At 33.4% G+C, this 16,941-nt stretch overlaps 1 protein-coding gene across 8 annotated transcripts in view; it reads left to right on the top strand.

Moving 5' to 3' along the window:
- The window catches only part of LOC119838053 (protein held out wings), a 64,683-nt gene that overhangs the window by 42,741 nt on the left and 5,001 nt on the right, over positions 1 to 16,941 (top strand). The window contains exons 3-7 of one of the 8 annotated variants that reach the window (XM_038363878.1): positions 11,267 to 11,383; positions 11,877 to 12,017; positions 12,919 to 13,039; positions 13,825 to 14,157; positions 16,243 to 16,361. In XM_038363878.1, coding sequence (XP_038219806.1) covers positions 11,267 to 11,383; positions 11,877 to 12,017; positions 12,919 to 13,039; positions 13,825 to 14,157; positions 16,243 to 16,319 — 789 coding nt within the window. In that variant the 3' untranslated portion in view covers positions 16,320 to 16,361. The other 7 variants (XM_038363863.1, XM_038363916.1, XM_038363870.1 and 4 more) reach the window with 7 other exon arrangements.

The following is a 16,941-nucleotide window of genomic DNA, read 5'->3' as shown; positions in this document are numbered from 1 at the left end:
CAGATTCGAAATTCAAATGTAATATTTTTTTATAATTAAGTGTAACAGTATTTATGGCCAGACTAAGTATAGTCTATAGCCTTCCTCCTTAAATATACTATTTGACACTTAAATTTTTTTTTTTCAATCATTAAAATATTAGCTTTTTATTAGTAGTTGACAAATGGTCACAGCATAAATAGACAGCATACAGCAATACAACACCTGTGATCTATAGCAAAAAAAATGGTTGCCTGTAAAGTCGGTTTTACGGGCGAAGATTTTACGTGACAACGTCTTTTTCTCGGTAGAATATTTATTGATATGAATATTATTAAATTGCACAATAGGAACAAGGAATTGAATGAAAATAAGAATTGCACAAATTTTAACTATAGAATATACATTTTGTTTACTAAAAAGACAGAGACAGAGACACAAGCACGCGCCGATTCAATGCGCCTAATTCTCTAGTGCTGCGCGCGCGGCGGACCGATCATAGTTCGGTGACTCATCGTAACGTTACCGGGCGTTACACTTTTTCATGAGTGACTCCGAGCCTCAACCTAAATTAAGACGTTGTCACGACAAAAAATGTAAATGTAACGGTTGTCACAACTCAATGATAGTAAACGATAAAAATATATATACCATGAAAATTACAAAAACATGCACGTGGCAGCCCTTTAATAGTGTCCCGAGCTGGTAGCAACACGGTGTCGAAGCTCGGGCGTAAACGTCTTCGTTGTTCTGTATGGATTGTTAGACTGCTATATGTTATATACTTCGAAATTCTTGCATATTTACAAAGAAATGGTATATATAGCTGGTATTGCCAGCAGTAAACATACTAATGACACGTAAATAACCGAATTTATTAGTACGGAAACCTGCACAGTAAAGTAAAGCGTTACAAAACTACAAATAGATCTGGTAACTGGTAAAACATAGGCCGCTCGTTGAAACAATGACTAGTTCTCTTAAGCGTCTGCAGAAATAAATACATGTTACGTTACTTTTTAGTAGCTTTAACCCAGTAGATGGCGATTTTATTTTACCCAATCCCCTACTGTTTCGGGCACTTCACTTTTAGTAGGGGAGCCCAAGAGGGGATTTTGGGATTTACTCGAGCGCGTCAGATTATTATAAGGGAACGTACCTTACCTATTACTAAGTACCTCCAGAAAGTATGAGCAGTTAATACTGGTGGGTGCGCTCGCAGGAGCCGCAGAAAATTTAAAAATATCGATAATTCTTTAAGGTTACGCTCAAATTGTCAGATTAGCGAAATATGGATTTTTTATGTTGTAAATAACCCGTAATATCTTTATCTGACGCGCTCGAGTCATATATTTTTATATTTTACCTTTTATTTGTAGCCACGAAATTACCACATAAATCGTAAGAATAAGTTATATTTTATTTCAGTGATATGCCAATGCATTTAAAATATCAAAATCTCACGTGCTTGAGTATTTCCACAGCCCCGTTTTTCTTTTACAAAAAAAAAAAAATATCAAAAACCTTTTTCCACCGCTAAAATTGAAAACACTATAGGACTTTTTTTCTTGCTATCGTATAATCTGCGAATTCCAATAGGTTTCTGAAACGCTCGAGTAAATACACATTTAGCATCTCGGGCTCCCCTACTATTTATCATCCTTGAGCTTCATTTTTGTAATTAAAAAAAAATTGTGTTTGGTCGTTATTTATAAAGGATTTTTGTAAAATGACAATGTTAATTCCACTGTAAACAATATCAGGATACTTATAAATAATATATGAGAAAATAATAAAAAACCTAGCCCATAGGAAATTAGCATTAACTGCAAATAGACAACGGCATTCTTTATATTGACAGCGATTACAAAATAAGACTGCTCTTTTTTTAGTTATTGCCTTCGATATATCAAATTAATATAAATCCATATATACATAACTTTTCATTCTATTAAAAAATCTTACATTCCATCTCGTCTCCGATTTATTTAAAGTGATTTAAATATTTTTTCATAACATTGTAGTAGTTGATACAAAATTTGAACGATTCTCCGTGAATTTACATGGCGGGTACGTGCACATGATATAGGCCACTCTAATTTCGTCTTAATGACTTGTTTGTGCACATATCTTCGCTCGTGTGATGTTCTCCTACACTTTTATGATTTACATGTTCATATAATGTATGTAATAACATATGATTTATGTATATGTGTTTACGTTAATTCGAAACAATGGTTATATATTTTATGTTGGGTTATGTTTTATGTACGGAATGCACACCGGTTTTCTTATGTTGTATTTTTATGTAAATTATTTAAGGAAACTAATAAGTATAAAGATCAGCGTCGTCTTAAACATTCAATATAATGCATTTATTGAGTTAATATGCTGATACAAAAATTCGATTTTTCCTTTATAAATAGAGCAATATTAAAGCAAGACAGCTTGTTTCTCTACGAATTTAAATATTTTAACATAATTATATTGAGATATAAATAAACTGTATAGAAACATGTCATAAAAAACAAGTAACCTAACGGAAGGAACATGCATCAAATATAATCGTGACAGTAACAGTGCTTCGTGAAACTCCCTAATTTTTGCAAATAAATAAAAAGAAACGTAATGCATCAAAGATCCGAGTACATAACGCACTACCTAACCAAAACATTATAATATTTATGATAAACAATTCTAATTTTAAACAGAATTGCATCCAAAGGTCATCTATGATCTGTAAAGAAAAAAATCGTAATTTAGATTAAGCTGTAGATATTTCCATACTAGAATTTCATGCCAAATGTGGAGCGAGCAATTCCGCATTGCTTGAGCATGCTCTGCCTATGCTCTAGACGGACTCAATCATACTCGTTCTTGGCTACTTATAACATACAGGTTTCACAGGTTATAGTGACGATAAGTGCAATCGATCATATTGATGCTTCACCATCATGCTTTACAAGATATCGTTCTTACACACACATATAAGTATAATAAAAAAAACTTATTGTATAACCTGTATTTGTCGTGATTTGAAATGCTATATAATAAATAGATCAAAATAACTGAAACAGTTAATAAAAAGTAATAAAACGAGGTTGAATTGATGTAATTATTGAATTAATTCCTAATGGAAACACCAAGTCGAAGATCTTGCGATAATTTTTTTTTCTTTTGTTAGATTGCAAGCGAGTATTATAAATTTAGAAATTTGAGACTCCTTATATTTATCTACATATACTACTTATACTGCAGCGAAATAGTTGGAGGTAGTTCACAAATAACAATATTGTATCACTATCAAGACACAATGTCTAAGAATCCCCGTGACGTTTTCAAAATGTCGCAATAAATCGCGCTTAAATCCGTTTGGAGGCCAACTTTTCAATATTTGGTTAAAACCTATCTATATAGTAAATTGTTACAGAAGAATATAAAATTGGCAACTGTGAATTGTTTAATAACGGGCAATTAGGGCACATTTCTAAAACGGTTGTTTAATACGTGTTCGACGAGTAATTTTCAACCAATTGTTGAAAAATCAGCCTCCAATAAAATAAATAAGGCTTTTTATAGTAAATTCTAAAACTCACATTTGTTGTTAGTAATTACATAAATGCAAATATTTACCAGACAAATAGTGGTCCACATTATACACAGTACGTGGTTTCCTCATAAACAGATCATACTTACACTAATTGAAGCATTTGATTGAAGCAAGTTAATAACGTAGAAGTAACATAGCTAAGCCTCAATCGATGTAAGTCGATGAACTCGATCGACACTAGAGAATCTGCGCTACCATACAGGGAACATTATTAAATCCTTCCAAAACGGGCTGTTCCGTTACTCTTGCTTTTTGCGTCATGACATGGGATACTCACCAGACCGCATCTGTGCGAGGAGCCAGTGCTGATCTTGTTCATTGTTGGACTGTAATTACACTGTAACATATAGACATTATACATCTACGATGCTATGTTAGTGTGGTAAATAAATGTGATGCGATACATCACGAGATGCTTGACTTAATGTATATTACTTTCATAGAGTGATGAGAGTGTATGTCGTGGTTTGGGGTAAAAATACTCAATCGTTTTGGAAAAAAGCTTAAATAATTTTATAAATTGATACTTTAATTGAAGTTATATAAGTAAGTATGGGATAACTTCCATACGAAAACCCATATAAGTGATATTAAATATAAATAGGTGCAAAACCTTGAAGCATAAAATATGTAGGACGGATATTTGATTATATTCCTGCCTGCTATATGAATAGTAATAATTTAAGTCAAAGGAAACATAAACCAGATCGATCGAAACGTGTCATACGTCATAAAGCCAAAGGAAGAAATAAAACGATAGATTATAATATGCTACCAAAATAAATGTTCATTATACAACGTCCGTTCTAAGGAAGCTGCAAAACGCACAAATCTATTTCAGTGTTTTTAAAAATGCCGCTTTGCAATTCGATATAATATTTAACTGTTTTTGTAAAAAAATTCGCATCTTTTTCAAATCTGTCTCCATAAATTGATTAAATTCAATAAAAAATCACGCTTCTAATATATTTAACGAATTTGTTCCAAATTTATCTAGAACATTTGTTATAAAACTTATGATTTGTTGGTTTAATCTCAAAAAATATTTAACGATCGCTGATTGGAAAAATGCCAAATATGAAACTTTACGCTAAGTCTTAACTTTTTAATTTATGTTGTTTTTGAATCTATATTAAAATGAGATGTTATTATACTTTTTTAATTAATATATAAATGCCTATAAATACTTATGAATGATTATTACTTGCTTACGAATTGTTTACTCTTAGGTATGTAATATGTCATCATCGGTACGCCATTAGAGAAATCGTGTGATTTGATACAAGTGGGCGATTTTGTTTACCTTTCTCATGGATACTTTGATTTAATAAACTTTTAGAGAAATATTAGGCTATTAATGTGTTTACTCAGCGTCACGGGCGTAGGAAGCCCGCTAATTTCAGTTCCATACAATTATACTAAGAATTTACGTAATACGGAGTTATGATTCATCCCATTCTCTTATATATTTGAAACTTTTTTTTAATTACTGATGTTTTCTTTATTTTTCATATTCATATTCGAAGTGTCTTTGTTAAGCCAGTGTAGGGGTCTGAAGTATTTACTTTTATAGTCATTTTTAGATGCAAATAATATTATACACAAACTTTTTATTTGTATGCGCTAATGTAGCATTTTTGTATTATCATAAGATAAGAAAGCCTAAATCTCTGATGACATCAATTTTAAAACAAGAGGGGTCGTGGGTCAGATGAATTGATAATTCAATGTTGTAAATTGATTTTAAATTTAATAATGAGATATAATGATGGCAAATATTATGCACATCCTTTTCCTCATTCCTTACTATATTGCGATTTGAATTTCGTAAATCTTTATACCATCATGCTTTTTGTCACGAAAAATCTTTACAGATATTTAAAATAAAAACAAATCAAACAGATCTGGTTTTGACGTGTGTTTAAATATATGTACATAAATGATGGTTTGAATCATAATCTATATACTTTTTTAATACTAAGGTACTATGTAAAGAAAAAAAATAGTCAAGGAAACATAAGAAAGTTTCGTTTGTAGAGGTCAAGCAGGGTTGTGCATTCGACCGACCTGTCTCGTGTCACGAATTATACCTTGTAAAATGCTCTCGTTCAACGTAATGAGATCTTTATACTGATATGTGTGTTTTCGGGAGTAATATTTCATAGATTATTACTTCTATGCGAATTTTGTCGTATGAGCGAGTTATCTACTTCTGTGATAAAAACCGCCTGTTTTGCTCTTCTGGTATCTGTTTATTTTATTTTTATTTTTGTCAATAAAGAGTTTTATTTTGTAAGTTCCCTATTAGTGTTGTTCAGTTCTTATTTACATGAACTTTAGAACCCATTTGTGATCTTTACAATATGGATAAATAGATTTTCTGCGTAGGAAAGCAGAGGCTATTTCTGAAGACCATTCAGTTGAAATGTGTTTTTAGTAGGAATGCCAAGTGTCGCACCAACGACTCTTCAGAACTATTACTACGCGTTGTGCTAAATTTTGTTGCCAGAGAAATTTGAAGTGTGAATGAGTAACGCTTGAGCCAAACTGTCACGAATAATTGTATATTGGAAATGGGGAATGATTACCTTAGAATCTTTACTTATTTCATGATAATAACGTCTGTTTAAAGTGAAGTCTCGTGTCCCCCCTACCGGGGTTTGGGGCAGATGATATACATCTGTTTCACTGATCGATTTTTTTATGGACAAGTAGGTGATCAGCCTTCTGTGTCCTGCCAGACCGAGACTTTTTTGTGCATCCCCACCGGGAATCGAACCCAGGACCCCTCGGTTCTTCGCTCACGTGTTAACCACTGTAACGAGGAGGCGGCCAAATAACATGTGTTTAGTATTTAATAATTTCGTCTCTAATATATCAAAAATAAATGCCGAGTGATTCACTGCAAACTTATAGGTACTAAATTTGTAAATATTAGCAGATGGGTAAGGTATGATCCATCGAAAAATTATCTCGTTTAAGAATCTGTTTTCATTTGTTAACTGTATAGTAGTAATAGGTTTAGCGTATAAACAGCATTTTTCATGAGACATTAAGATTCTTAGACTAAAGATTTCATATGATATATCTAGGCTTAAACACTAACCATATTTTATATTCCTATCGCCTGCAGCAAGTATCGCACGTCGTGACCAATCTTTGTACAATGCACACAATTATATTCCAAATAAACTTGACACCGTTCTAAGCTTTATTACGGTAAGGAAGGGTCGAAAATCGTTTAAAGTATTATCTGTTTTAGAAATGTACGTAGTGGGTGGGTGAATTTACCCATCAATCATTTGCATTCATAGCACCTGAAACTACAATATATTACTTGCAATATCTGCCAATTACCGGTTGAAGCAAATTCTTTCATCCTTTGCAAATGGTTCTCGGTTGTTCTTAAATTGGTGAAATCATATTCATATACATCATTTGTGAGTAAATACTGTTTCTTTAATCAGTTTTTTCAAACCGTATAATAAAGAATGAGCCCGTTCGTTTAACATCGTCAGTTCGGGTTTTCAAAATATAATTTATTTTATGTACTATGATACATCCCATTTACTTCCAATGAAATTTGGTTGGAACATTTATTTCTGAAACATAATACTGAATATCGGCATAAATATCAACATTTAACCTCATAATCTGTTTTCTGCTTTAATCCATATATACCTAAGAACGCTTACCAAAGAAGCACTGATATGCGAAATGAACACAGTGTGAGTAAGTGCATCGCATTGGCCTCTGTCAGGAATAGCTGAAAAAACACAACAGCATTTCGTGGGAAAGTTAAACAATGCAGTCACCAGTGCACTGACTTCAGACATGACCTTAGAATTGATACGATACTTTCTTAAAACCTTTGTTCAGAAGTTTTTATATGATTTACGATAACAGTTTTAACGGAGTTGGTACTTAAAGTAACAAACATGCATACAAGATTATGAGTATTGATTTAAGTATTACGGAAACAATTCAGATATGATTTGTGTAATCATTATTTAGTTTTAGCTTATCAATATTCAAATGAATATACTTTATTTTTGGTAGTATTGTATAAAACAAACGAAAAGAGAACTTAAGGATGATATAAATGTTATTGGTGTGCCTTATAATTGGCGTATCTTATTTGTAATTAGAATATTATCTTATTAATAGCTGTAAGGTACCTTTATGAATAAAATAAAAAAAATAAAATATAATAGTTTAAAAAAACTATAAAACACGCTTTAACAAAAATCATATTTTGCAAATTGAAAACTGGAATAATTTTATCAAATTAGTGTATTGTCATCGGTCCTCAATAAATCTACAAAGTTTGAACGAAATCTGGCCGTTTAAAGTGGGTCAAAATCGCGCCCAAAGAAGTCAGTTACAAACAAACAAACAAACATACAAACAAACAAACAAACAAACAAACATACAGGTGAAGCTAATAAAAAGCGTGTAAAAAATGAAATGTAACGTTTAATTTAATAGGATATATTACAAACTGTATAATAGCAACAAATAAGCACGTCCCGGATATTGATATTTGGCCGTAGAAATTATGAAATAAGGTAATTTCAAATGATAACTTCAATGATTGAGATACGTATGCACCGCACGTGGCTTGTATGTCGTCCGTGACCTATCATTATTGAACAAAACTACTGCCAATTACGGGCAAACGTACATTTCTATTGAACGAGCTTTATTATAGGCCATTGTCACCGTGTTAGCAATATCGGCGTAATTAACGTAAAATTGCATCCGCTCACATTTTCATAGCGTAATGCTATTATACAACTAACATTGTCTGAATTAAATAAATTAATTACCAAGGAAATCTGATTTATTACCGACTAAAAAGAATTTTTTACTCGCCGTAGACCGAAATAGGTATGACCACGTAGGTCTTAGTACGGTTAATAAATAGTGCGGCAAAACAATTCTAGAAACGTATTATTATTTGAGTAAATCAGCTGAACCCGATTATTATGAACGTACAATTAAATAACACCTTATAAAATGATCAGTCTCTCAAAACATTATTAAATTTGATTACGTGGTGATTCTCGGTATGTGTACAAGGTATTATTACAGATAAAACATTTTAATTATTTACTCTGTGGCACTGACTGGGCGGTGGGCAGTGTCGATATTTATCGATTAGATGCACTGACGGCGAAGGAGTTATAAATACAGAATAGAAACCATAAATTTGTGATTTACTTGTCTATGGTATTAAAAATTTGCTTTATGAGATCATTTATCGTTTTAGGTTTGGTTTCCAGTGAATGTATTTTTGCTAACCCGTAGTTAGCTTCTTATGATTCATTTAGTATCTACTTTCTGTATTACTAGAATTAACGAATTAATTTAAAATATATTTTTCTTTTTTTCCTTAAAATTTTCTTGCAATTAAATGTATATTGCAAAATGATAAAATAAATAAACACAATAACCCATATCCGGCTGTCAATCATTCGTCCAATTAATAACAAATTTACAACTGTTTTTAAATAAATTATATATACAAACCAACTTCAAAATTCTAAATGTTATTTCTGGATAAACAGACGTCCGCTAAGCGAATAAACAGGGCGGCGTGGAAACGCGTAATGCATTTAACTGTATTCGAATTTAAGAACTGAAATTCGAAATATATATTCCCCTTTGTATATTTTTAGGAAATATTTCCGTGACATGGACAAATCGGTAGCCGCCGCAGAACTATCGCCGGCGGTAGTTTCATAACCGGACTTAGCAACCTAATTCTGAATGAGTTATTGCTAGGAAGAATTTAGTATTTAGTTACTTATTAATACATTTTGCTATTAAAAATTCTCCGATGTACTGAGATGTTTTCACGCAAGGCAATTTATTTTTTGTATAGGTATCTACTAACTGGCATAAGATGTTTGGTAATATAATTTTTGACAATATTAAAGAGTTTGTAAATATTGAAGAAATATTAAGGACTAGATATGACTATTCGGTACCCAGTAAGGACGAAACTCAATCCTAAATATATGATAGTACTCGTAATCAGGACGTCATGTTCATATGTATTCAAGCGTACCTTTATTTCCACCTCTTGGTATAAAATATATGACGGTTCAATCATAAAATTAACGTTAGGTACAACAATGCAGAGTCATATGGTTAGCGTGAAGCTATAAACAAATACTGCGAAGTAGCTGTTAGTACAAACGCGCATAGAAAATACAGAAATCGGTATTGTCATGAAAATATTAACTACTGCTGTGAAAACCTGGGCGCATAGCCAACTAGTGCGACGTTTCAACATGGCTTCACGTCCGCCTTAGGTTTGCTTTGCACTTAGAAAAAACAAAGTAGATAATATTATTGACAGCCGACAGACGTTTTGAAGTTTAAGCGATAAGAGCATTCTCAGCGCCGTATGCAAATTCTAAATTTACATCACCGTATTTTTCTTTGCCAAATTTCTCAAGATTAAATAAAGCATCTTCAAACGCTACAATACGATCATTTTTAAAGTTGGGTTTGATATTTTAAAATTATGAATAAGATGAAAAGATTCCATGATTGTTTTCTGACGAACGGCGTCGCTATATACTGCTCAACACGTATATAGCTAAATCTTTATAGAGATTTAGAGATTTTCACGTATATAGCTAAATCTTTATAGAGATTTAGAGATTTTAAGTATTCAGGATTATAATTATAAGAATATAATTCTTTGTTGTTTCGCGCCACAGCAAAGAATTATATGCTTTTTTTGTGGCGTGAAAATAGTAAAAACTGGGACGATCTCCTTCAAATTTCTGTTTTTGTAATAGTTTTCTTTGATATGTGTAGTGATATGTCATGAGAATAATAAAAATAGACTTGCTAGACATAAACAATCAGCATTAAAAAGATTGAAAAAATGAACTAAATTATATTATTATTGTCGTAGTAGATAGACCACGACAAACACAGCCCAACCTTTTTGTCGTTTCCATTTCCGTGTCTCATTTTTCTTTACCATTGTTTAAAAATCTAATAGCTTATGTTATACAGTGCTTTGTTTAAACCTTTTGTTTTCAAATTTGCATTTGTACATTAGATGTTTTGACTAACTCGTTTCAATCGCGAGTCCGAGTTCCAAGACTAAAATTCATTCTTAAATATATTTCAACAACAACATAATATTGAAACTTCAAGCGATCTTATACATTAAGCATTTTCAGTAGACAACTGTCACCCCGATTTCAATTTTATCCACCATTTAGCGCCAGTTATCCCGAGACTTAGGCCAACATTGAGTTTCTGAACATGCGTTTGAAAAGTAAATGTGTTTTTTACTGTATTCGTTGGCGTAGTGCCATCTAGTCCATTCCATAGTTTTAGTGATGGCTATTCACAGTTCACGTACCCGGGATTGACTGGTCCATTAGAAGCAGGGTAATGTCGAATTTGCACAATAATCAAATATCCAGGAAACACAGTTTATTCCTAATGAAAACTGGCAATTACTCCAGCAGTTAATAGCATTAAATGTAGCTCATGCTATGACCGCGCACGTGGGAGCATTTCCTGATCTCAAACGATTTAATGGGACTACGCTCTGAATTGATAGCTTTAAATAATCAAACAACTCAGTTGCGAGAATCTGTGTTTTAGCTAAACGTATTAAATGCTGGTTTTGTCTCTTTGCAGTTCAACTTCGTGGGCAGAATTTTGGGACCACGAGGCATGACTGCCAAACAGCTGGAGCAAGAAACAGGTTGCAAAATCATGGTCAGAGGCAAAGGTTCCATGAGGGACAAGAAGAAGGTAATTATCAATGTTTCCTTTAATTTCCTCATTAGGTGTGCTAATTTTGTAATTAGTATTCATATGACAAACATCGCCGTCGGCTTTTCACGTGTTGAATAAAAACAAGATGGATGTTCTAATTTACATACAAACGAGGAAATGAGTGGACGCTGTGTAAGATATTTCTTCCGTCTTATAAATATCGGAGATAAATGTTAAAGAGTTTAGATTTAGGGCAGTTCACACACAATTAATTATAGCAGAATCGGAAGACTCTCAGTACAAACAACTCTGGTATTATATTACTTGCTATTTGTGTATATAATCCAGAAATAGATTTTGCAGTGCACTGCTGATTGTAGAGTTATGTTTTACTTTAAAATGGATTAAGGCGTTTTTGGCACCAAAACTGGTTTTTCTACTACAATTTCTTATTATAATTTGGGTGTAGTTTCTTATTATAACGTAGTGTAGTGCGCGTTCAATGATTTATTTGTTGGGTACATTCCAGGAGGACGCAAACAGAGGCAAGCCAAATTGGGAGCACCTGGCTGATGATCTACATGTATTGCTCACTGTAGAAGATACGGAGAACAGAGCAAAGATCAAGTTGGCCAGAGCCGTAGAGGAAGTTAAGCGCCTGCTTGTTCCAGTGAGTATTGATTCGACATATATTTTTTCCAGAATTTTCGATTGACAATTATTTGTTCCTTTGATAACAAAGAGTAGTTAAGATAAAATATTATTAAATTAAATATTTCAGAGTTTGTATAATGCAATTAATTTATAATTTATCCTGCAAATATTAATAATATAGAAATATGAGTCATAGAACTGAATTGTATAATAGATGATAGAAACTGCATATTATTAATATTAATTAATAATAAAGGAATTTTAATTAAAGACATTTATAATATTTACTCAAATTGAATTCATGCAAACGCATTTGGAACGTCTTTGATCATGATGGTTTATAATTTTTACATGTCTTTGAAAAGGAAGTCGTCATTAATTTCCGTAAGTGTCACAACGAACTCAAAACTCTTTTAGACCTCCAATAAGAATATGTTGAAAGTTATATATTATAATTTTGTAAAATGTATTTAATATTTCCAAATATAAAACTTCATAGAGAATTTCAAATATTTTTTAACGTTAGTTTCATAAAGAAATAAATTACATTGTAAATATCTTTAAGTTTACCATTCAAATTGAGAATTAAGGCGTATACTTAAAAGAAATGCCCTAAGCAACTCAAGAAGTTAAGATCTTTTTTTTTCTATCTTTGTTGACAACTCCCGAACCCGGTAAGGGCGGATTCAACCAAAATCAAGTTTGGTGTTCCCAACTAATATGATCAGAGACTATGTACTATCGTTTTAGTTTGTGATTTTATTAAGCATACTTTGTACTAAGGTTATATCACTCACGGATAGGAAACAGTTGAAATGAACAACATACCTACTTATATTAATAGACAGGGAACTCTCTCTCAAAAGTTACACTACGCGTTATTTCGTCAACTAATATTTTATTTCACGTTTCCACAGCAAGCAGATGGTGAAGATGAACTGAAGAAGCGCCAATTAATGGAATTGGCCATCATAAACGGCACATACCGCGACTCGAGCGCGAAAGCCGTCGTGCCTGTCAACGGTCAGTGCGTATTAAGTATGGTCGCATTCATGTTTTTGTCACTAATACTTACCTATATTAAGCTCTCACTAACATTATTTATGGGAATTTACCGTTTGGGAAATTGCATTTTTTTTCATATGCATAATTAGTACCTGTGTCATTGTTAGTAACGTACTATTTGATGCATTCATATGTATTTAAGATGGATTTCTTGGTTTTTGGAACGTGTTAAATGATTGCATTTGCAATATTAATATCTTATGGGTTAACTGGGGATATACTATACCTTATTCTTTTTAATTAACTCCTGATTTAGCGTCAGTGATAATTATGTAGTCAAAGTACTTAATGTGAATATGTAAGAAAACTTGTCTTGCCCATGTATTAAGTATTCATTACAAATTAGTATGAAAATGCGAAATAACGCAATACCAGGGGTCAAGGCGCACATCTCTGATTAAATTAAAACATCTCGTCAATGATAACTGTTCTGTATTTAACATAACTGTTGTACCCGATCCTGTTGTAAATGCGAGTTATAAGTTTTCATTAAAATTCTCATTAATGAAACAATACTTCTGCCTTCGTACGTGTGTGAGTCACGACTTAAGAAATGACTAACTTAATTGATTTGTGGCATGTTACGGTCGTTAACTATTAACATGGGTGATTTCACTGTGACAAATTATTGCGACTCTGTGAGCGTGCGGGAAACGTATGCATTGCACTTGCCATGTACATACCATTGGGAAATATTCAAAATGTAGCTTAAAATCCCGTTAATTGAGACAAATTATACAACGAAGAGGACTCCACAGCTGACGAGGAATGGCGTCGCGTGGCGGCCGAAACTCAGAGACTGCTAGCGCCTACCGGCAGCGTGGGCGGCGTGGGCGGCGTGGCCTTGCGCACGCCGGCGCCGCTGGGGGCGCCCCTGATCCTCTCCCCGCGCATGACCACTGGGCCGGGAGCTCAAGCTAGCCTGCTTAACGGTACAGGCGCGGGTGCTGCGGCCGGCCTGCTGTCGCCCGGCGAGCCCGCGCACCAGCTGATCTACGCCTCCCCGTACGCCGATTACGCCAACTATGCGGCGCTGACGGCGGCCGCTAACCCGCTGCTCACGGCGGAGTACGCCGCCGCCGACCATACGGGTGGGTTGTTCGCCCGTTGATCTCTCGCCGTTTGGTGACACCTCACTTTCGAGTTGCACTAAAGCAGGTGTCGCCAAATGCTCATACTAACGCTAGAGGTACCGGGTTCGCGTCCATGCGATCGTAGTCAGTGTGACGCTAGGTAGGAAAATTCTAGAAAATTATAACTCACATGAGATTAAACGTTAGTGTAGTACGTTGAAAATAACTGCATGGTGTATTTTACAGCTTAGTTTTGGACGTAATGTGAACGAATCATGTTAAATCTACAGATCATACTCACATAGATGACACTTACTATAAATTTTCGCTTGCCTATCTAACCCCAGCCGATTTTAATCTGATAACACATTTAATTTACCCGAAGGTAATATTACGTGACTACAAAATTAACGGACTAATCAAAGGCTTAATTTTTTGAACTGTGTTTGAACTAAATGTTTTTGATGGGGTTGCAGCGTCGAGGTACCTTCTCGCTGGCTTTTGACATTGGCCGCACACGCAACAGACCTCAATAAGATTCGACAGGCTTCAATCACCGGCCTTCGCAACATTTTTACCGTCCTTGACAGATCTATATACACGAATGCCTTTCTAGAGTCATATTATCGATTAACATAGTATAAGCTTAATTAAGAACAATGTAGCTGTAAATCCCTGTTTTGTACCTACGTTATAGATTTTCTAAACTTTGTTTTCGTCTGTTGTGTACAGTCATTCAAAGTATAACTTGTTTTGAACAAAGAGTTATTATTATTTATTATATAGCAGATTTTAATATTTACACAGATTAATATAATTTACGTATTTATTTCAAATTATATTTTATGTTGGACTCCTTTCGAATGGCAGTTTTAGATGGAGTTTTCTAGGATAATATTGTTAAACTGCCAATAGAAACCCTTAAGTTACCGATACGTCGTATACAAAGACTTAGATTTTTTTATACACACACACACACACACACTTGTCTTTTAACCAATAGTTTTTATTCATATCTTTAGAGTATTGTGATTACCCTTGCTTGTAACAAAACTAATACATTAACATATATTTTCATCCTATAGTTTCATATTTTCGGTCATCCTGCATGTTTACTCGTTTTTTTTCACAGTTGTGAATAACATCAGTTTTATATTAACAGCAGAATCTCTGAATGGCGAAATGAATAAAATAAAATTCAGCGATTACAAGCAAAAGGGACCAATTACGATTTGAATTATATTACAATGATTCGCAAATTATAATCATAATAATTAAAATATTAACCACACTGATAATTTACGAGATACACACTTTTATACGAACACGAATAAAGTTCTCAGAGACACTTACGTTTCTGTCAATAGTTTAACGTAATAAAGAGAACAATATAAAACAGATACAAAATGTTATTCTTTTTTTTTAATTATATGGTAGTTTATTAATTTATTAGCCATAATATATTATCATATTTATATTATACATACCATAGGTTAAGTCATATTTTTATCTTCTGAAGATTTATACGTTAGCTTAGGAACGAGTGAGCTTTATATATAAAATGAATAGATGACACCTTGTCTTTTCAAGTTTTTTCGCAGTTTAGTCAAATCAAGTTCTAATAAACGTTCTATTTGATTTTCAAATCAGCCATTTTTTACGTACCTTAGGGATTACACGATTTCAAATCTCTTGTAGTTTTTCCAAAGCAATAATAAAATAGGTTATATAGGCTTAGATGCACACATAGATGTTAGTGATACTGCCAAATTAAAGCTTCGAATTTTTTTTATAGTTTGTTGCCAGTGCTTACGCTATTGCAAGTAAAATGCAAATTTTATTTATCGATGAGATTATATTATTTATCAGCATTTATAAAAAGCACCCAGGCGGTTAAAATTATTCCAATTTTTCACACATTAGGTACACATATATAAATACCTACATGATTAGAAGATAAAGTAAATTTATTAATCACGAATGAAATATCACTGTTCATTTGTGTGTTCAAAAAACCTGGATGTGAATGTGATCATAAAAAAATGCATTAGTTGATCAGAATGCTCTGTTCAGACACAGATGATAAATATCCTGTGCCGCTAGGTGTCGTGCGGAGGGCGGGTCGGCTCGCGCAAGTGAGGGAGCACCCTTACCAGCGCACCGCCTTACCGGCGCCTTAAATTACCCGCCATTTGCTCTCACGCCGCCATTTTGTTCACAAGGTGAGAAGCGCGCACGGAACGCATGCCTTACTATGAATACGCTTGTTTCCTTTTTTGAATATTTAACTGGTTTTTAGTTCTATTGAATTCGTGGAAAAAGAAAAATTGTTGTTTTATTATTTGAACGTTTTACTTAAATGCCAGTTAAATATTATGTAGCTTATGTGAAATTGTAGATGCTCTAGCAATCATATTCGTTAGTAAGACTGCGTTAGCGCCTTTGCTTTATGGTCTCTCTGTGTCCTCTTTATTTTTGTGTACTTATTAGTTATGCTCTTTATTTGTAAGTTCGTGAATAGGTATTATGCCCGTCACTACTTCATCCTGGATCTGAAGTGAATCTGCATAATTTTAAACTGTGATTTTTATACTTCATTTTTATAGAGATTTTTTATCTGTTACATGTTGTGATATGGATAGAACAGTTTTGAGAATTTGTAACAAGCCTAAAGCCTGATAATGGACGCCAATGTTACCAAATATGTATGCTGAAATATCACAGCATGTTCTCTTAGCATCACTGTACGTGATCGTTGAATGTTCTTCGGGTATTGTTTAGAAATTTAAGTGAGGGAAGAAG

This window comes from Zerene cesonia, chromosome 3, assembly GCF_012273895.1.
Source record: "Zerene cesonia ecotype Mississippi chromosome 3, Zerene_cesonia_1.1, whole genome shotgun sequence".
NCBI classification, from domain to species: domain Eukaryota; kingdom Metazoa; phylum Arthropoda; class Insecta; order Lepidoptera; family Pieridae; genus Zerene; species Zerene cesonia.
This window is presented reverse-complemented; position numbering and strand designations above follow the sequence as displayed.